At 36.3% G+C, this 22,327-nt stretch overlaps 1 protein-coding gene across 1 annotated transcript; it reads left to right on the top strand.

The window, feature by feature from the left end:
• The first annotated feature begins 697 nt into the window (after window positions 1-697).
• Window positions 698-21,187, top strand: LOC128206544 (neprilysin-1-like). Its single transcript, XM_052909093.1, has 22 exons — window positions 698-766; window positions 3,038-3,171; window positions 3,410-3,442; window positions 4,874-5,035; window positions 5,722-5,805; window positions 6,691-6,905; window positions 7,983-8,162; window positions 8,458-8,568; window positions 9,062-9,207; window positions 10,653-10,746; window positions 11,705-11,833; window positions 13,121-13,219; window positions 13,642-13,719; window positions 14,367-14,470; window positions 14,989-15,047; window positions 15,653-15,704; window positions 16,338-16,405; window positions 16,943-17,073; window positions 18,228-18,293; window positions 18,984-19,082; window positions 19,566-19,642; window positions 20,551-21,187. Exons 1-22 carry the CDS (start codon window positions 735-737, stop codon window positions 20,657-20,659), a joined length of 2,262 nt encoding a protein of 753 aa, XP_052765053.1. The 5' UTR covers window positions 698-734; the 3' UTR covers window positions 20,660-21,187.
• The last annotated feature ends 1,140 nt before the right edge of the window (window positions 21,188-22,327 follow it).

A 22,327-nucleotide genomic window follows, 5' to 3' on the forward strand; every position in this document is an offset into this window, starting at 1 on the left:
CTGTAGCTCAAATGCTTATTTACTTTGTTCAATATTTTCTGCAATAAATACTGGTTAAACCAAATTACTACACGATCTACCTGCAGCGTAGTTAAATGAAAAGAATTATGACAGTGTAACCGTCCATATACATCCTATGTTGTTTTCGATGGAAAATGGCCGAGGTGTTCCGAATGTATTTATCTCTTGTTTAATCGTAGAAATTCATATCTCTTTCTTTTATATGCCACGCTATCGTCGATGTGTGTATCTGATTAAATATTAAACACTTCTTACGCTAAACCAAGATTTAATTTTAAATAAGCCTTTAAAACTTTAGCAAGCTTTATATTTAATCATAATTTATGAAGAGCACCGACTTTGCAAATGTTTGCCCCGTCTGACCCAAATTCATGCCAATTCCGCAGGTACCGGGGTGGTCTTATTGACCAAGGCTTTTATACCACAGATAGTGGCCCGTATTCGTTAAATCACCCTGTCTAAAGGGAGGGGTCTAAAGATAGTTTTATTGCTAAGTAGATCTAAAACGTTCAAATAAATATGAGCTAAGCATCTGCATCATATACATGGTCAATCGAAAATATTTGTTCTGATTTTAAGACATTGATGTTACCAAAACAAGAAAAATTAGTTCTTATTGTTTATTGCATTTTTCAGTTAGCTAATCTTTATTGAGTTTCTGTTTGTCCACAGTTTGGATGTTTGCATATTATTATTTGCAAAAGTAGAGAAATATGGAAAAGAAAAATATGGAGCAAGGAACCGTGTAAGTAAACTATTCTTTAAATTTTCGTTTCTTTTCCGTTCATATTGTTACTAAAAATTATTCTTAGACATTGTCATTATCAGAACATATTTCGTACATATGTACGACTTAAAAAATACACAATCATTTTAATGTCCGCAACTCTAGACAAAGTCATCCTACTTCGCATTAATTCGTATATAATTAAGCTCTTATTGGCACTGTTGTCCAGTCTTATTTGTCCTCATGTTGTCATGTATGTATGGCCTGAGTGTAATAAAGGTGTTTGAATTGAATGGCATTGTGTAAATGGCCAAGAATTTTTAAACATCGCCATTAACAAAACATGCGTGAGTATATTTGTGCAGGAGAAATTGTCACGTTTGCGAGTTATATAAATCTTACGGTATGCAGATATGGCGATTTTTTTATTATTTTTTAAGATATTGGTCGTGGTCTTTGATTTTAAATCATGTTTTGCAAGAATCAATGATTCTTTAACGAAACAATTGAAACTACATAAGTAATAACACAATGAAAAATTCACGGACAAGCCCAGTAGCAACGTTGCCAAAACATTAGTACTTATTTTAAAATCACGTAGATGAAAGCCAAACAGGCAATCAGCAACACATATCAGAACAGAAAATTTATTTCCATGAAGGTCACAGACCCCTCTAGCAAAACGAGTACAAATATACAACACACGGTCACTACTCAGATTGGCTTGTTTAATGGGATAAGTTGTAACTGTAGTTTGGATGAAATTGAAAAATGCTACGACGCCCTAAAATACGTCAGCATACTTATTCAAATAATTTTCAGACAACACAGACAATCCACATACACATCAAACATAAGTATATATTGTAGTGCACATGTATCAGTTTATATAAAAACAAGTGAGCAATAGTGACCGCTAGAATAATGCACCAGTCAATTGTAACCGCGGCCCCCAGGTCCGGGGAACAATGGGGACTTAGACTTTTGGTCCAGTCAAGCCGGGGTAAAATCCCCGCCAAATATCCATGCACCCCAGGGTTCCTAGGTTAGGACCATTCCCCGCTATTTTGAGCGCCAAGACAAAATCACCGCATTCACCCGGCACTGCGGGCCACCTAAAAGGTAGAAATACGGCCCATTTTCCCCGCTTTCCCCGATATACCCCCTGACCTGGGGGGAAGGGGGCGTGGTTACAATTGAATGGTGCATAAGTTCGTTTAATTTGTAATACATGTACTGTAACTGACTTAAAGTTTATCGTTGAAACACGGGTGAGTAGACAATTAAGTATGACGTCACAGCCCAATAATTGAAACGCCATAGTTACGTTGGTCAATAACTGAAATGCCGTTCAAGAAATGCATGGTTCTGACTGGCAAAACGGACAATCAACAACGAACACTTTTCTTATCGGCTTGTTTTAAAGGGACTAGACACCAGATGGTCCCAAAATCGACACATGCAGCATTTCATAAAAAAAAGCCTAGAATTGTCAATACGAGTTAGGATGAGGCCGATAATACATCACTTTCACATGATTAAAAGAATATTTTGTTGCTTGCTGTCTCAGCTCAGTTTTCCCGTTTATAATAGCGCATTACGGTTTCACAGTCTATTGTGGGTATATTTATCAAGTGAAAGTCAAGTAATTATTACAAATATATATACCGACGCTCTTTTAAAATATACGGGTATTTACGTGGTCCAGTAAATTTCGCATTGTAAAAATACACAAAAACTGCGAAATATAAATGTGTAGTTAGCGAGTTGATACATTATTTATTAAGATTCAATGCATTGTACACAGCGATATGCTGATATATGACGTATATATCACGTCGGCAACCTGTTTACATTGGTCAATTTATGGAAATGATTCATTTACATGTATTCATCGAAATCGGAAAAGGACGACATTTTGGTACGATATAAAGATAAGTGACCCGATATGGAAAAACAGCTGAGTCATGATAGTTATAAGTTACAGGGTTAATAGGTGACCCGATATGGGATGTACGGGGCAACCATACTGGGTGAGAGCGAAGCCGACACGTCGACAACCTGTTTACAATTTAAATTTTTCATTTTTTCATCGGAATATTCTTCAGAATCGAAAATTGACGCCATTTTGGTACGATATAAATTTGGTGACCCAAAATGGAAAACTATTGGGCAGTCCTTGGTCAATGGCGTTGCGTAATTTATGTTGGAGGCGTGATATACGGGGTTATTGAACTGGTTCTTGAGCCTGTAAAAATAATTGTAGTTATATAATATTTCTTCTCGCAGCCGAAAAGGCAACCCCACTGGTTTGTACCGGTTATTTCTGGCCGGTCTAGGCGTGACTGTGGTGGGTCTGGTGGCAGGAATTGTGGTCTTGTCACTCAAACTGAAGGATGAACGGGATAATCCCAAAATTCCAGGTAAGTTAACAGCAATGATATGAGGTAAGATACCAGGTCGCCATAACCTTTTGTGCCATTATGATGATCGACAAACTGTAAAACATTCTATGAATAAACACATAATTAATAATGTATGGGGTATTTTTATCTTGGATGGAAATATTATTTTATAAGTAAATTTATTATTAAGATACAGTCAGCAAATTTAAAAATTTGAAGCGCATGGTACTTTAACGCGTGTTTTCTCGTTTTTCAGAGGTGTGTGCCACGGAAGGCTGTACCCGAGCCGGTATGTACTTTCAGTGCTTTGATAAATTCAAATTGTTAAAGTTTACCAGTCTTCCATTTTACATGTACAGGAGTTTCTTGAAGAAATGTACACTGTCTACAAGCCACACTTCCTTCTATCAAATTCATAAATCCATACCTCATGAACTGAACATTCACAATTATATGATATTAGTTTGGAAAAAAACATAGCCACGACAGTTCGTGGGGCTTCACGATTCAACAATATCATCTATACACATCAAGATTTATTTCTAATTCACAATTTTTCATGAGGCGTAAAAAATAACTGTTTGTTTCCGGTTCCATGCCCTCAAAATAGGGTAAGTAGGTCAGGATATTTTTTGTTGTATATCTATCCAAATTGTTTCCCGAGATTTTTCTATTACCAAATTCCATACGTTATATGCTTACTAGCATCTGTACAGTCGATATTAACATCACTTGTATTGTACGAGTATAGTGATGTATGTATTTTATATATACATCATATGCCATACATTATGGTATGAGAGAATAAACGTTGTTTGACGTGACTTCATTTTAGAAACAAATAAAAAAATAATAAACTATATTTCTCAAGGTGATAAAAAGGTCGAGGGTTTGGAAAAAAGTACGGTAGGTCAAGAAACCGCAAACAAAAACTATTTTTTACGCCTGAATCACCACGATTCTTTAAACCGGGGACAATCGTAGCCAACCCCATGATACTCAAATCATATGAAGCGAGGGCACGCGTATTTTATAAAAATGCAATCAAGCTTGCATCTATAGTTTATAAAGAATATAAAAGACATTCGTTTTAACCCAATTCAAATGTTGTTTAAATAGATTACCTGTCGCTGACAACTTATTTATTTGCCTATCTTGTTGGACTGTTTGAGGGAATGTATTTTATGAAAATTAAGTTGAATCCTGATTTCCCACTGATATGTAATAGGTTATTATACGATGCAAACACAAATCAGTGCTTTTCCACCATTTTGGAAATAGAGACGGGGCTTTTCTGATAGGGGAAAATGCGGCTTTGGACTAAAATTTGGAATTCCAAATTTGCCAAAATATGAACAAAAATGCATGAATAAAATAGACAGAAAAGAATGTGAAATGGTTTGTTTCTTGAGGAAAACACAAACACTTCCATACATACTTGGTTCGGGACCGAAATTTAGGCTACATATTGGTCAAGATCAAAGAAATGAAACACACAACGGCAAAGTATAGAAAACAACAAAAGCAAAGAGACAAAACTACTCTTTGTAGTGTGTGTTGGTACACGAGCCGCTATCCACGTCCAGTGCTTTTATTTGTTTGATAATTGTTGATAATCATTAGCCTTCTTTGATTAAATGTATTCCATTGTATTGTTTACTCTCCTCTTCCCATCCAGTTTGTACACAAACGTTTGAACTAAGCAATGTTACCATTTCAGCTGCCCGCGTCCTGGACTCCCTGGATTCCGCTGTTGACCCCTGTGAAAACTTCTACCAGTACTCGTGCGGGGGGTTCCTAAGGAGTCACGTGATCCCGGAAGACAGGGCCAATATCGACAACTGGGGAATCCTTAGGGATAACGTTGAGTACATCAGCAAATGTACGTCGTTGTTGGTAGTTTGTTGTACCAATACGTAGTTATTTAGTGTAGATTAATCTGGTAAAAGTGTGACTACTATAAGTGACTCGCTCATGTTTTCGGACCAATAATTAGTTTTTCCGCTAATGCATCTGAAAACACTTATTTTATCATTATTTGACTCACGCCGATAAATGCAACATTTTTTTTAAAAAACAGCCGGCTAGTCCACACGGCCACCGGGACTTAAACAAAAGTGAAGGATATGTTGACCTCTTAAGGATTCATTGATAACATCACGTGATAATGTCAATCTACAAATTACGCAACACCACAGCCGTAATTAATTTTCAATCTCGTTATACAAAATGTAAACGCTAATGAAAATGTTGGTCTTTAAAGACGAAATATGAGCAAATATCAACATTTGCTGTAGGGTTCCAGCTTTTGGTAGTGTTTTGTTTGTTTTAACACTCCTTATGATTTGCCAAACTTTATTTCGTAATAAAAAATGCATTTTACAAACCATTAGCCTGTTACTTTAAAGTTAAGTACCAATTTATACGGTACTTTGTCCTTATCTTCCTATTAAAAAAAAGTATATTCCTGTCTTGATTTAAATGATCCACATGTCTGCATTCATAATCAAATACTTCGCTTGGTGTTAAATTCAAATGTTGAATCTTACATTCCCTGTCAATGTCCAGACCTCCTGGAGCAGCCGGTGACCCGCCCCAACGCCACGGCAATACAGAAGGCGAAGGATCTCTACCAGTCGTGCGTCGATACAGGTAGACCCAGCATAATGCCGTTTAATACTGACAATGCAATAAAAAGTCCTAAGTAAGAGATTACAGATAGTAAATGGTGCCTACCTTACTTGTGGGATATACTTTTATATACAATGCATACTCTAACCGTAGAGAAAAAATGTAAATACATTGTTCTAAATGTCATATAAAATAAAGTTTGATAATCACTTTTTATCCGCTTGAATCGCCACATGCGTCTTGATCTGGCATATTGCAAAACATGGAAATATGGTTACTGGTATTTATCGGAATTTGATTGAGAGAGGCCTCATGGGCCTATTGACTACTTGATAATTTACAAATCTGACAGAGCAAAAAGGAGTCAGATCTACTGTTTTTGTACTGGAAACGCTAGCTGGGCGGTTGGCCTTTCTAAGTGTCAAACTCTGGGGTGAACTCGGATACAAGTTTGCTAATATCGCTTTAAGTAGTTCTTAACTTCTTACGTGTCAAATCTGTGGGAGGTAACGAGAATAATGTGACGTTCGGTTTTGCGAGGTGTATTTGTATTAAATCTTATAGTGCAGTAGTTCTGCCATTCCTTTTACTAGACATAGTAAGAGCTTGATTTATCCACAACTCTGACCCTTAGTTTAACTGGAAAAAAACCTTGAAAGTTCGAAATGGGGTGTCTATTTGTCTATGCTTGTTTTTCTTTGATAAACAAACCTAGTTTTTCATATAGTATACATGAAGTGTGCTGTTTGTGGAGTTTTGTGCTGTTGTTCAATGTTTCTCGTTTTTGATTGTTTGTTTTTGTTTTCTACGTCTTTGACGTTCACCCTGCGCCATTAAACGGGGTTATGTTTAAACTTTTGTCTACTGGGCTTGCTTCTGTAGTTTTTCATATAAATATTGTTACAGATCTGATAGAACAAAAAGGAGTCGGTCCTGCAATACCTCTACTAGAGGAACTTGGGGGCTGGCCTATCCTGGGGTCAAAACCAGGGGGTAACTGGGAGGAGTCCAAGTTTGATCTGGCGAGGCTTATCACCACCCTGCGGAAGTATAACAACAAGGTTATCATTGACATGGGAGTGGGCATCGACAATAAGAACTCCACAAACCATATTGTATCGGTAAGTTAGATAATTTTGATAGAAGCGTTTGTTTGAATTAACACTTCTATCGATCTTTGTGTTGAGAAAAATGCTTTGAAAATAAACGTTATTTTAAAGTATAATAATGTTTTTTTCAAACAATCTGATAATTCTGTTAGATTTCTCGTACGCATAGCTTGGATATTACATGAGACATTTGTTCTTGTGTTCGCAAATTGTTACTCAATACAAAGTGCTGATACCAATAATGTCAATTTGAAAAGAAGTGAGTTTTTATAGGATAGTCTGATCTATGTATAGTTCAGGAATGTGTGCAATGCGTATTAAAAAAGCAGACCTTTGAAGAACATCACATAAATGAAGACTTAATTATCAGGCCAAAAATATAGATAAAAAATTAAAGTCTAGTGCCTGTGACATGCTTGAAAAAAATAGGGAATGCATGTCGGATTTTGTTTTGTTCTAGTAAAAAATCAATATTAATCATGTTATATGTATATTTCTGTCATGCTTGCACTTGTGTTGTTGTTTTTACACTTCTTGCATTAGGTCACTATTAAAACACTTAAATATATCGTTTGGCTTTAAGACATCATCTGTATCGAATGATTCGTATTGAATTCTTTTTCAATAAAAAATGAATAAAACAGTGTGGTTGCCTTAATTGTAGAGTCTGTCGGGTCAATTGAACAGATGTTTTTATTGTTTGGGCCTTAAATATTTTTACAAAAGTACTTAAACATTCTTAATATTTTAATTTCTTAGCTATAAATATATATAATAAAATAGGGCGGGTGCCTAACTTTTAGGGTCTATCGGATCGCCGGAACCAGACTTAATTATTGTTTTGGCCTTTTTGTTTCAAGTACTTTAACATCTGCAACATTTAATTTCTAAGCTATGTACATGTTGTTACTATTGGTTTAGATAATAGTCCCTGTTTTACAATTTTAACGAAACTGTCCAATGAAGCGATAAAGACTCCTGGGTTATCCTCAGAAACGTAGGCTAATAAACGAAATGGAGGACAGGATGTACTCACATAGATCGGCTTGCTTGTAACGATGAATTAAAACAAAAACATGTTCCTCACAGTTTGACCAGCAGGACTTCGGTCTGCCCAGCCGGACGTACTACCTGGACGAGTCCTACCGTCCCATGTTAGAAGCCTATATCCGGTTGGCCACCAATGTTGCCATTGAATTCGGTGCTAACATCACAACGGCGGAAGCGGAAATAAGGGAAGCAGTTGCGTTTGAAACCGCTATTGCAAATGTACGTTTCGTAAAACTTTAGTTACACCTTAAATTCAAATTCGTCATTTCTCCGTTTAACGAGAACGATCGATTATTTATTGTATTGTATCATTTGATTGTAACGCATTAGTCATATTTCAATGGAAAATTTAGTTGATTTGTACTAGTAAAAACATAATCGCATTTCGATTTGTAGAAAAAAGGGATAATGGTGAAAACTACAAAATTCAAAACATGTTCGGTCCAAAATCCGCTTTTCTTCATAAAACTGAAACTTTTAGGCAATAAATAAGCACAATAATTGATATGTGTAGATATCAATGACGAACGCTGAGTTGCGGGACAGTTCTGCCACCTATAACAAGATGACTTTGGCAGATATGAAGGTCAGGTTCCCGGAACCCAAACCTACGGACCCCGTACAGGTACACTGGATAAACATTGCTGTATACATCTGTTGACAAAGTTTTTGTGTGAGCTTTATAAAGTTTACTGAATATACAACATTCGACATTCAATTGCAGGTATTACAAACGACATTCACGACATTCAAGACACACTAGATATTCACGACATTCAAGACATTCACGATATTTACGACATTCAATACATTCTATATATTAACGACATTTGTGACATTCAATACATTCTAGATATTCACGACATTTATGACATTCACGACATTCGAGATATTTACAACATTATTGACATTGTCGACATTTATGACACAACATTTACGACATTCATGTCATTTAGGTCATTCATGGCATTCACGGCATTCGATTGTTATACTTAAAATTCGCTACATTTACAACATTGACGTGTTCACATCATTTCCGACATTCACCCGAACATTACCATAGATGTTCGACATGCTCTCGTGCGATTAATCACTCAACATTTCTCCATTTTTTCCAGTTCAGCTGGTTAAACTTCACCAGGCAGGTTTTTGGCCTGGTGGACTCTGACCTGAACATCACTATAGAGGTGGATGAGCCTGTCCTCGTGAGCGCCTTAAAATACTACGAGAAGGTGCTCGTGGTCGTGCAGACATTCCCTAAAAGGTGAGGGAAGACATAAGTGTATTCTTTCGTTTAAAATTTATTTAACACCGATTGTGAAAAAAGACATGATAGGTTTCGTAGGCAAGTTGTTGCGCGAGAGTGTGGTCTTGTGTTGTGGCTGAAGCATGTGAAACTTATCTGGCTTGGTAACCATAAACCAAATCCACATAACCCAGGTTGGGAATATAGTACAGTCATCATATGACATGACCTCACACTAATTGCAACAGAATTTCTTTCAACTGGTTTATTCACCTATATATGTCCCGAATATCATATAAAAAGTCCTAAGGAATCCATGTGGTGGAAAGTCTTGAAAAATACGAAAATCGGTGATGGCATTTTTTCCCGTTAGCGACCATGTTAAAAAAGGTGATTTTTGCAATCTATTTGTATGATGCCCACATTAATGATTTAGTTCTATCCACAATCTACCAGACACTTTGGTTTATATTAGATCTGAAGCTGGGTGTCGCGCATTGCATGTTTCGGTTTTATTTTCCGGTCAGCTCCTTCTTTTACACTTCGCGGATAAATAGTAGTATTATAGCACGAAAAATAGAATAATAGAACCCTTGGGGAGAAGCTCGTGCGCTTACCACTGTTCTAACCGGACGACAAAGCGGATTCTTTACTCAACAGTTAAAATAAGAAAAAAGTAACGTTAAGTGATTGTTTTTACCGGTATTCCCATTTAAAAGACATGACAGTTAAATTTGAACAGCAAACCCTGTTTAACTTAGTACATATGAGCAACAGTCATCGCGAGTGATGATAGCAATTTTAAATTATGAGTTAATACTTGTCGATACTATACAAGCTTATACGATATTTTTTTTTAATAAACGACAAACACGTCATGTTTACAGCTGTTTTGCAATAAATGACATAGCCTTGTCGTCTCTCTGATAATGCATATGACATATACTGGTTTAACTTCATTGACCTCGCAAGATCATTACATACTGGTACCTACTCGGCCCAAACTAGTTAATAATATTATGTTCACTGTTCAGTCACCTTGATAGTGTGTATTAGAAAATATATGAACGTCAGGGCGTTGGTGGGTTTTACCAATAATACATTGAAAAATACAGGTACAATTCCAGTCGTCAGTTTCATAGTACGTCAGGTTGTTCTTGAATAAAGACCCCATAAAGGACCTCTGACCATAAATCCACACAACATCTTATCTAGTCGTGGACGGACAAAATTTCTCTTACTCTCAGTTGAGTTGACATAAGCAATCAATTTTCTTTGAAACCTGACCATCCACATGTATATTTCCCACGTGTAGGACAATAGCCAACAACATGTATATTTCACACGTGCAGGACAATAGCCAACTACATGTATATTTCCCACGTGCAAGACAATAGCCAACTACATGTATATTTCCCACGTGTAGGACAAAAGCCAACTACATGTATATTTCCCACGTTCAGGACAATAGCCAACTACATGGTATGGCGAATAATGCAAAACCGAGCGAGAAACCTCCAACAGCGCTTCCAGGACTATATCGAGGAATACAATCAGGTACTTTAAAGCTGCACTCTCACAGATTTACCGTTTTGACAACTTTTTATTAACTATCATTAAGTTTATAACTGCTAAATTGACATTACTACGCGATCTACATGTACTTGCAGCGTTAACTACGCGTAATAATTTCAATAAAAAAAATGTAAACCGTCCATATACATCCGAAGTTGTGTCTGTTAGAAATGGCCAAGAGGTTCCGAATGTAGTGTTATTTTACCTTTCAAGGGCGTTAACTCCAAATGTATTTAATGAGACTTGTTCACAGATGTTATGTTGGCATTTTGTTAATTGTTGAAATTGAGTTACAGTGTAATCTCGTTATTTCGATATCTGTTATCTCGATGTTCTAGTTATGTCGAACTGTGTTTTCAAACAAGTTGGGGTTAGTTATACACTTGTTGTTTTTCGAACATATCGAATTTTCGTTAACACGAAGTTTTTCTCGAATTCACAACGACTTCGAAATAGCGACTGTATTTAACTTACTTTCGTAAACAAACAGCAACTACCAGGTACTCATTTGAATAGGATTAGGTAAATCCGAGCCTAAAATTATTTAATTTAGAATAGCGTTACTAACGCTTTTCGGCAAAGTAGAGCATCTATTGTCACCAATCATTAATAATAATAAATCTTAATTGGAATTTGTACATGTTTTATCATAGATAAAAGCATTTTTTCACTTTTCAAACGAGATCAAGTAATCGATATCTGACTCTATAAAACGTGAACGTTCCAGAAGCATTTCTTTTTCTCGTCTTTGTATAAGGCTTTGCTTTTGAACTGTATGCCATTAAACAATATCACCGGTGTTCGTCTACTGGGCTTTTTTCCATTGCCTTATCATATCAACACGCTGATTAATATTGTGCACCAAACGATGGCTAGTTGTGACATTATTCCAGTTTTATAATATGCAAACAATTGGCACAAATAAAACATTTGTTACTAGGTTGTGTACGGGGTGTCGACCCAGAGAGCCCGCTGGAGGGGGTGCGTGTCCTACTCCATCCTTCAGCTGGGGGCGGCCGTGGGTAGCCTCTATGTCCGGGAAGCCTTCGACGAGCAGGCCAAAGGAACGGTAAGTGGAACTTAAGGCATGCACTCTCACAGATTGACCGTTTTGACAACTCTTTAATTTTTATCTTAGAATGAACCAAATTTTGCGTACATGTCTGAAAACCGGTTACATGGGACTGCTGATAAAGATCGGAATGCAGCTTTTAATATTTACGCTCGAATTTGGATGCTTTACGGCTAAAAGCGTTACTAACCATTTAAGAAAATGAATTTTTCGGCAGATTTCTAAACAGTTGAGTTCTGTTCTATTGTGAGTTGTCTTATATGTCTGAATTGAAAGCATTAGTGCCGAAATCAGCTGACTCTGAGGTACAAAATGAAGAAGTTGTCAAATTGGTCCATCTGTGAGAGCTTTAAGACCGCAGTTTAGTTCAGGATGCATATCAACAAGCTTTCTCAATAAAGCAAAGGATAAAATGTTGTCCAGACAAAGTAAAAGAAACTAAGTATTTCATTTCAGCACGCGCGCCGAGCTACTCCAACTAAGTAATCATATCTAGACGGAGAAATGTTCAAGGGACTAGACACCAGAAAAACCCCAAATCGGAAAATTCAATATTTCCTCAAATCAAGCCTAGAATCGTCAATACGAGCTAGTATGAGGCCAACAATGCGTCACTTAAAATCATTAAAATAATATTTTGTCTCTGTCACAGCTGGGTATACACATTTAAAAATAGCGCATAAAGGTTTCCCAGTAAATAGTGTGTATATTTAGACTGTGAGACCCAGTAAATTTTGAATTGAAAAATATGCAAAAACTGCTTCAAGGATACGTGTGTCGTAAGCAAAATGATACATCAGTAAGTAAGATTCGATGTGATGTACACAACGATGTCATTTTGATTCAAGTATTCTTACGATTTTTTTTCCTGCAATTGTATCACCTGGCCCCAATTTCTCGAAACTTCTTAAGCTTAACAGGCTTAAGTCGCTTATTTCAATTAGCCAAAATACATACTGAAAACGAATTTTTATAAATGAAAAATGGTTTATTCTGATAATCATACAGGTAGTTCCTACATAATTTCTAAAAACTATTGAACAAGTAAATATAACACATTTTATAGAAAAAAAATAGTGAGATTAGCTTAATTCTGTTATAAGGGACTTAAGAAGTTTTGAGAAATTGGTGCCTGGCGTTGAGCCCCTTTAATACAGTTAAGATACATGTATATACAGTAAAATATAAATTATGAGACAATCGTTGACCACTGTGAATAATCAGCACGAGTCGAGTGGTAAAAGTGTTTTGACAATTGAATATTTGCTTTTAAATATCCTCCAGGCGATTGATATGATCAACGGTCTCCGGGACGCTTTCGCAGAGATCCTGATGGAGCAGTCCTGGATGGACGAAAGCACGCGCACAGCAGCCAAGGAGAAGGTGACGTGGGTTTCGTTTGTTTTTGAACAGCGTGATTTTTTTATCATGAACATATGTATATCTAGCACTGACTAAAATACATTGAATTCACATTTGCATATATAATTGTTACTACTACATCGATCACAACACAAGTAAAAGATGCCGTCAGGACTTGTAAGCGCCGTTATTGTCTAAAAAAATTTTGTTTTACATGACGTTTCTAACTTTATTTCAAAGGTAAATAAATTGACACACCTATACAAAACATACACTTGTAAGATTGTACTATAAATTATATTGATTGATGGTTTTATGAACAATCATATGATTGATTATGACTTTTACAAAACCCATTTCAAAGCGATTGTAAAACAAGATTCCATTACCTCTCTTCTTGATTAAAGATAACGCAGCATCAAAGAACCCAGTTCTTTTTACAGGCCGACGCGATGCAGCAGTGGATCGGTTACTCAGATGACATTTTGGATGACCAATCGATGAATCAACTGTATGATGACGTAAGGGATGACGTCATTAATATGATGAATTATAAAATAATATCCCAACTGAGCTTATAAGAACGTTAAGTACGAAAACGATTATAATTGCAGTTCATTGTACCTTAAAACACATATATTGACGAACGGCACAATTCAATCTGCTATTAAGTTATTGACACGATTCATATTTTAACATTCACGCATTTTTCTCCCAATTGTTTGCATCAAGGTTTTAAAGCACGAGTCGCCGTGTTGACTCCAGCGCAGTGCTAAACGATTCATGTTTCAGGAACATAAAACGATTGCCAGTAATGGGAGTAAACGTATCGCAAAGTCACTTAATAAAGTCTAAGATCCGATTGACTCCAAATGCCGAACCGCTGCTACGACTTCAGAAACCGTTAGAATTGATCAGCAAATGTTAAACTGACTGTTTTGTTTTTGGCAGTACAGCATCTTCTTGTCATCTTCTTGTCATCGATGAAGATATGCACTGTGGACATACCTTGTTAAATAGAATGAAGAGCACATTAATAGTACTTTTAGAATAGAAGTGGGACAAATTTGTATATCCTCGTTTTGTATTTTTGTCTGACTTGATTGATTTCAAACTCTTCTGTACTCTCATATTAGTTTAAAAAATACTATAAACCGATGTTTTCCAGGTTGAAGTTAACAGCACAGAATACTTCCAGAACGTCCTTGGTAACCTTCAGCGCTGGGGAATGGGAGATATATCTGTGCTAAGAATGGAGTTCAACAAAAACGGGTGGGTTGTCCTGGTCACGGCACCAGGGTTAAACAAAAAAAGGGTTGGTTGTCCTAATAACGGTACCAGAGAGTGAAACAAAAACAAGGTTTGGGTATGGGTTGCAATGTTAGATAGAGTGAACACAAAGTGAAACGGTAAACGTTATGATTAAGCAGTGATGCATAGAGATTTGAAAAACTTAAAACCAAGAACGGACGCCCTATTGCAAACTAATAAAAGTTGACGACCAGTAAATATAGTTTTATATTAGATTTAAGCGTGTAAAGTGTGTTTTTGCGAATGATAATTGTTTAAAAAAAGCTTTTGATCCAAAACACATTTCCAAACGTATGCATAGAGAGTTATCATTTAAGCACAATGCTAATTTACCGAATTTCTTGTCATAATGCATGTCCACATTGACTTCATCCGCAGACTGGGTAACACAATACAAATATGAAACTCGTGTATTGCATTATGTATACGTCTGAATAATATTTTTTGTTAATCCTGTTTGTCTTTTCCACTATTTCCAGATGGTCTGACCCACCCACAACAGTCAACGCACAGTACAGTTTCCTTTTAAATAATATCCGTAAGAATTTTGCAGACTCATCTTGTGTAACAAAATTATATTATAAATTAATTTTACTTGATACAGGCTATAAGCCCATAGGCACACCGCAATAAAATACATACAAGTTATATATTCATCCACATTTTCTTCCGTTGAAAAGGTGTTATTTTTCAAGCAGTCAATTAATCAATTTTCCTTAATCAATTAATACTAATGCAAATATTTCAAACAAATTTAGCTGAGGAGAATATATTGTTAGTATTGAAAACATGAGAAACGTATATATATTTGTAAAGTAATAAAAACCTTTCCTAAGCATGACATGATTATTCATTCTTTAACAGTAAAACTATTTGTGATGCCGTTAATGAGAATCAGTCATGTAGAGGTATTCCCAAATAACCAAGGGAGAAGATTACGAAACAAACTCATAACAATGTGTTAAATGAGAATGTGTTCGGTGATGTTTAAAAATATCTATGATTTGCTGCTTGTTAGCGGACACGAATCCTCCAAAACCATTTCCTCCGCGAGATACATTTTTGCTGACGACGTCACACGATTTTCCTTAAACATGATTATGCTACTTGAGGTGAACATACTAGTAACTTGTTTCCTTTCAGAGTTTCCGGCCGGAATATTTCAGCCTCCATTTTATCAGAAGGATCAGCCAAGGTAACGTTTAGCTTTTTTTTCTTTATATTATAATTTCCATTCGAAATTGTGCATCATTTAGATTATGGACTCCGGTTTTACCCTCGGATGTTCCAACATATGAGACTTTGTTGGATACGTTCCCGTTTCCCACATTCTTAAAATATACACAGCAACACCCTTACTCTAACTAACCCTTACCCCAACAATTTCTACCTTACAAATAAATGTCCTATGCGGAATGAAGGAAATATTTCGCGATATATACCGATCGATGTGTGTTGTATTGCAAACTGTGTTCCGGTTCCAAATTTCACAACTGTAGACCCATTGTTATTTTCATGAATAAATAAGTGGAACGAGCGTTATAGTTCAAATATGTGCAAAGCAAAACAAAGCCTTTAAATCCGTTAGCACTCAATTGTATAAAAGAGGTTAAGTCATTGGGTTGGTTAAAAATGGCCGAAATAGTAATTGAATGGTCAATATTTATTAAATCATACCATAGACCAATCAATTGCTTTTATGTGCAAACTCTTATAGTGAAAGGTATCATGTTTATGAATTATCCGGTGTTTAGCACTTGGCTGCTATAACTTATTGCTGCACGGGCCTTCGGGTATAAGCACATTTTCTTTGCAAGTCTTGTTTCAGATCTATGAACTACGGAGGAATAGGAGTTGTAATTGGCCATGAAATCACGCATGGATTCGATGACCAAGGTACCTACCATCAATTTGCTCAGATATTAAGTACTCCCAGAATTCTGTATACGAACAATTCAACAATTGTTTTCCCTTTTTTCAATTAGCCGTCTTCCATATTATGTCTTAAAATTCAAAATGTTAAATACTTAGTACGATGAAACACTATACTACCAATATCTTTTTTCCGAGAAATAAAAGTACATACGACTGATCGTTCCAGGGCGATAACTCCAACATGCGTGTGTGATTTGTCTGTAATGTACGTTGTGGGTCTTGACCTTTGGCCTTTAAACGGGGTCACCATACATCATTTGACTACTTGGCTTGTCACTGTAGTTTTCATTGTATTATTTCATGGATTTACAAGAAATTTCGTCCACAGTAGTATTTTCATTTCTTGTCCCTCGGTATCAATGAGTATACAAAGTTAATGTGTTACTGATTTTTGAAAATAAAACAACAGCGCTTAAGTCGGTACTATAAGTGATACTAGAATCAGGAAATCATTTACAAATAGAAATAATGTAATATTCACGAATTACTTATCAACAGGGAGCCAATACGACAAGGTAGGCAACCTTCGCAACTGGTGGGACACGACTATCCTGGAGAACTTCCAGAAGAGGGCGCAGTGCATTGTGGACCAATATGGCGGGTTTGTGGTCCCCGAAATTGGGATTCACGTAAGTTGGAAAGAAGTATGTTTTAAAAGAAACTTAATGGAGCCTGTGGGGAGATTTATTGGAGAGATTGGAAGCATCTTATCTCATCTCATCTTGTAGAATTTCCGTATTAGGACGCAGTACATCCATCATGACAGATTTGTGGTTCCTGAGATTGCGATAAATGTAAAAAGTGAGTGTTTGGTAGTCTTTGTATCTATATTGACCACTGGCGGATAGGGTGGGATTGGGAGGCCTAAATTGGCCAAGCAAGCTTTTTAATGTCAATATCGAAGAAAAAAAATATAGAAGTTCACAGTCTTAGATTAAAATAGATTTATCTTCAGGGTAAGGACCCCTGAAATTACTTTTACACCATATAATTTTCTGTTGGACGCGGCACATGTCCGCAGTTGCACCTCGAAGTTACGCCCCATTTAGCTCAAACTCCTGGACCCGAACTTGGTTAAAACGGTGATTAGGTCGAAATGATGTATTTGTGTACGAGGTATTTGGCCAAGGGCGTTCTTGATAATTTCTGCAATAATGTACTATGCATTGTTTGCCGAAAATATACATTGCTTGTCATAAAAATTGGATATCAGTATGCACAGGTGGTGGCTTATGTGGTGGGGGTATATATAGAAAAAAACAGGTGTATGTTTCTAGAACATTTTCAGAAGATGGCGCAGTGCATTGTGGACCATTTTGGTGGATTTGTTGCCCCACAGATTGGAATTAATGACAATATGAAAACAATAAACTGATACAGCGTTTTGATGCGAAGTTCATTCTGTAAGGAAGCATTAAATGCACAGGATAATATCGGTACTGGGCCTAGTATGATCTAAATGGCAATTAACCTATAAACAATACACAGAAAAATGGCACCCTACTGTGACACATGGCAATAAACAGGAGGTACATAACTAAGAACTAAAAAGCCAGACATTATTTAAGCTATACTATTAAATGGTACTTAATTATAGGAATCAAAGGGTCTCATTTAATGATTCCGAGGGGTAAGTGTACTAAGCACGGACCTGTGTGAAATAACCGGAAGTATTCTGGACAGTTTTTTATAAGAAGGTTTATGGAAGTTTCACCGATATGTGGATGTTTTTTTCCTAAATTTACGTGATTGGCCACGTTAATGTGACATTGACATTTTTCAGGTTGATGGAGAGAATACGTTAGGGGAAAATATCGCAGATAACGGAGGATTGAAACAGTCATTCAGGGTAAGTGTGTGGTTTTGTCATTCAGTGCAAGTGTGTAATTTTGTCATTCAGGGTAAGTGTGTGGTTTTGTCATTCAGGGTAAGTGTGTGGTTTTGTCATTCAGTGTAAGTGTGTGGTTTTGTCATTCAGTGTAAGTGTGTGGTTTTGTCATTCAGGGTAAGTGTGTGGTTTTGTCATTCAGGGTAAGTGTGTGGTTTTGTCATTCAGGGTAAGTGTGTGGTTTTGTCATTCAGTGTAAGTGTGTGGTTTTGTCATTCAGTGTAAGTGTGTGGTTTTGTCATTCAGGGTAAGTGTGTGGTTTTGTCATTCAGTGTAAGTGTGTGGTTTTGTCATTCAGTGTAAGTGTGTGGTTTTGTCATTCAGTGTAAGTGTGTGATTTTGTCATTCAGTATAAGTGCCTGTTTTGTAATTTAGGGTAAGTGTTTGGTTTTGTCATTTTTGTTATTTATGGTAAGTGTGTGGTTTTGTTATTTAGGGTAAGTGTGTGGTTTAGTAATTTAGAGTAAGTGTGTGGTTTTGTAATTTAGGGTAAGTGTGTGGTTTGGACATGAAATTGGATTTTCGACCAAATTTGCAAGAATTATATCAGTTCTTATTCAAAAAGGTTATGTGGCATTTCGTAGTGAGTTTGTTTGCATATATATTCAAACTATTTTCCCTTTTATGATTTACACGTCTTTAAATTTACAGGCGTACCGAAAATGGGTGGATTCGGTTGGCAAGGAGGAACTTCCGTTACCAGGGATGAATTTATCACACAACCAACTGTTCTTTATCAACTTTGCTCAGGTACAGAAAACCGTATGCGTAAAATTACAATTAAAGCATTACGAGTCGTTAAAGTTATGAAACCACTACATGGATACAGTATATTTTATGATAACGACATTTTAAGGTATCAGATGAAAACTATTGTAAAATGTAAATGCCAGGAATCAACATGTTATTTGGGTATTATTTAAAATGGTTTAATGTGTAAAAGAAGAAAATATGTAAATATTATACCGAAAAGGATATTGCAGCACACTGTCTTGACTTGGAAAGTTGAACGAAACAAAGAATAAAATTAAAAGGAAATGTGATAACTGTTTGCGCATTGAATTTCCGTCATTTATATCCCATATTAGCAATGTGTATATTGATATCATGTCAAATGATACAACACTTATATGATACCCAGGCCTCATAGTGTAACACCATTGCCAATTGCTGGATGACAAAAATTATTGTGTATCGGATGGCTTTATTATATGTCGCATTGGTAATCTTCAGATTTGGTGCGATAAAGAGAAGCCGGAGGAGCTGAAAAACTCCATTAACACTGACCCTCATAGCCCCGCACAGTTCAGGTACGGTTTAGCACTCAAAGTGGTTTAAAGGAACTAGACACCAGGTGGTCGCAAAGTCGGCAAATACAGTATTCCCTAAAACAAGCCAATTGACTAGTCAATACAAGCTAGTATAAGGCCGATAATGCTTTACATTTTACATGATTAAAAGAATATTTTGAAGCTATCTCAGCTGAGTATACCCGTTTTAAAATAGCGTTTAATGGTTTCCCAGTTTATAGTGTGTATATTAAGCAAGTGAACGTCACGTGATAGTACAGATACATTAACCGACGAAATTTTGAAATGGAAAAATCCGCAAAAACTGCGAAAGATAAATGTGTAGTTAGCGAGGTTATTCATCAGAAAGTAAGTTTTTGACGATTTTCTTGCAATGGTATCATCTGGTGTTAAGTCCCTTTAAACGCAATGAGAGTTCCTTATTATCCCAAACTGAGCTTGCTACCACGGTTGCTTTTACGGTATTTTGATTACTGTGGAATGCGCCTCTTTTCTTGCCACGCTATGTGGCTGTCTGGCTCTATTTTCTGTGCGTTTAAACAAACTATTGGTTACGTTTTAGGCTTTTGACTCTGAATGCTTCCCGGTTGTTTTTGTGCGTCGTCTTTTTCAAAAGATGTTTCTGACAATTCAAAATCGTTTTTTTTGATAATTGATTTAACACATTTTACATTCCTTGTAAATTAGACTGTACATGAACATAGCATCATGTACGAATCTAATATCGACAGCGTGCTTTGCAACTCATAGCAATTGAAGTCACACTACCTTGTTCGTGATAAGTTGTATCTGAGCATATGTTCAAAATAGCGCAATATTTCTTGTAACTGGATTACAACATATATATATAACATTATGGCAATGCTGTGAACTCCGTTTTAGTAAGAATCCTCTTTTATTTATTGCAGGGTTATAGGAACGCTACAAAACTCACAAGAGTTTTCGGAAACGTTCCAATGTAAGCCGGGATCCTTTATGAACCCGAAAAAGAAATGCTCCGTCTGGAAAAGAAGATAAGCTTCTGAAGGGAGATAATAGTTTAGTTTAACAAGGGAAATAATAGTTGACGTTATTAAGTTTTACAAGGGAAATAATACAAGACAAAATATAGTTTCACAAGGGAGATACTATAATAAGTAATTTAGTTCCAAAAGGGAGATAATTCAAGACAAAATATGGTTCCACAAGGGAGATCATGTAAGACTTAGTATGGTTCCACAAGGGAGGTCATGTAAGACTAAATATGGTTCCACAAGGGAGATAATATAAGACTAAATATAATTCTACAGGAGGAGATCAACTTTACAAGGTACATTTGACAAGTGTTGATAGTGCTGTCTGTTTGTTTTTGTGATGTTTTTGGAACGGTCAAACTAGTATGTTTGTGTGTTTGATGATCTGGTATTTTGATATATTTGTATAATTATCGTTCTGTCTGGTATACTGTTTGGTATAAAAAAGTTTTGAAAATGAACGTGTACGTTTGAAACTTATACTTATTCTAGTGTGTGTATATGTAATGGAAAATAAACTTAACAAACCCAACTAATGAGTAGTCCTATTTTTAACCAGGTTTTCAACGAAAACCGGGTTATTAGAATGAGGTTGTCGTTGGGCTGGCGGGCGGGCGTCAAACATTGGTTTCTGTTCAATAACTTTAGTTAGCATTGATAGATATTAATGAAACTTGGTGTGTAGGTAGCTTATGGAAAGAGCTAGCTTGGGTTTGCTTTTGAGGGGGGTGGGGCTAAGGTCATGGTCACTGTTACTAAAAATAGAAAAATGGTTTCTGCCCAATAACTTTAGTTAGCATTGATAGATATTGATGAAACTTGGTGTGTAGGTAGCTTATTGAAAGAGCTAGCTTGGGATTGCTTTTGAAGGGGTAGGGGCTAAGGTCAAGGTCACTGTTACTAAAAATAGAAAAATGGTTTCTGCCCAATAACTTTAGTTAGGATTGATAGACATTGGCGAAATTTTGTGTGTAGGTACTAGTAGCTTATGTGAAGAGCAAGCTTGGAATTTCTTTTGAGGGGGGTGGGGTCAAGGTCACTGTTACTAAAAATAGAAAAATGATTTCTGCCCAATAACTTTAGTTAGCATTGATAGATATTGATTAAACTTAGAGCGAAGGTAGCTTATGTGAAGAGCTAGCTTGGGAGGTGGGGTCAAGGTCACTGTTCCTAAAAATAGAAGAAAAAAATCTGCCCAACAACTTAGTTAGAATTGATGGATAGTGATGAATCTTAGTGTGAATATAGCTTATATGAAGCTGCAGATTGAACTTGCTCATACAACAAATTAATTGGCTATAATTTCTGATTGCCCATAACAAAAACCTGGTTTCGTCGCATTGCGGCGCTTCTAGTTTTAAAACGGTAAACGTGTATTCCGCTTCTGTATTACAAACAATGCTATATTTATGATTGTTTACACTCGAAACGAAACCAAAACCATCAATGGAAAGAAGCATAAATAAATTATAAATATAATCCACGTATACACGCATGTAAGCAACATGTTCATGCAATAGTTTATACATGTAATTGCATGAAAACAGCACACGAATACAATCCGTATCGGGCGCGTGGCTGTACGCAAATACGCAGTTGCGTAATGAAATTTTTACAGGTGTAAGTTTTTGTCATACCAAAACCCCGAATTTGGAAGAAATACGGGGGTAAG

Source organism: Mya arenaria, chromosome 10 (assembly GCF_026914265.1).
Source record: "Mya arenaria isolate MELC-2E11 chromosome 10, ASM2691426v1".
In the NCBI taxonomy this organism is placed as follows: Eukaryota; Metazoa; Mollusca; class Bivalvia; order Myida; family Myidae; genus Mya; species Mya arenaria.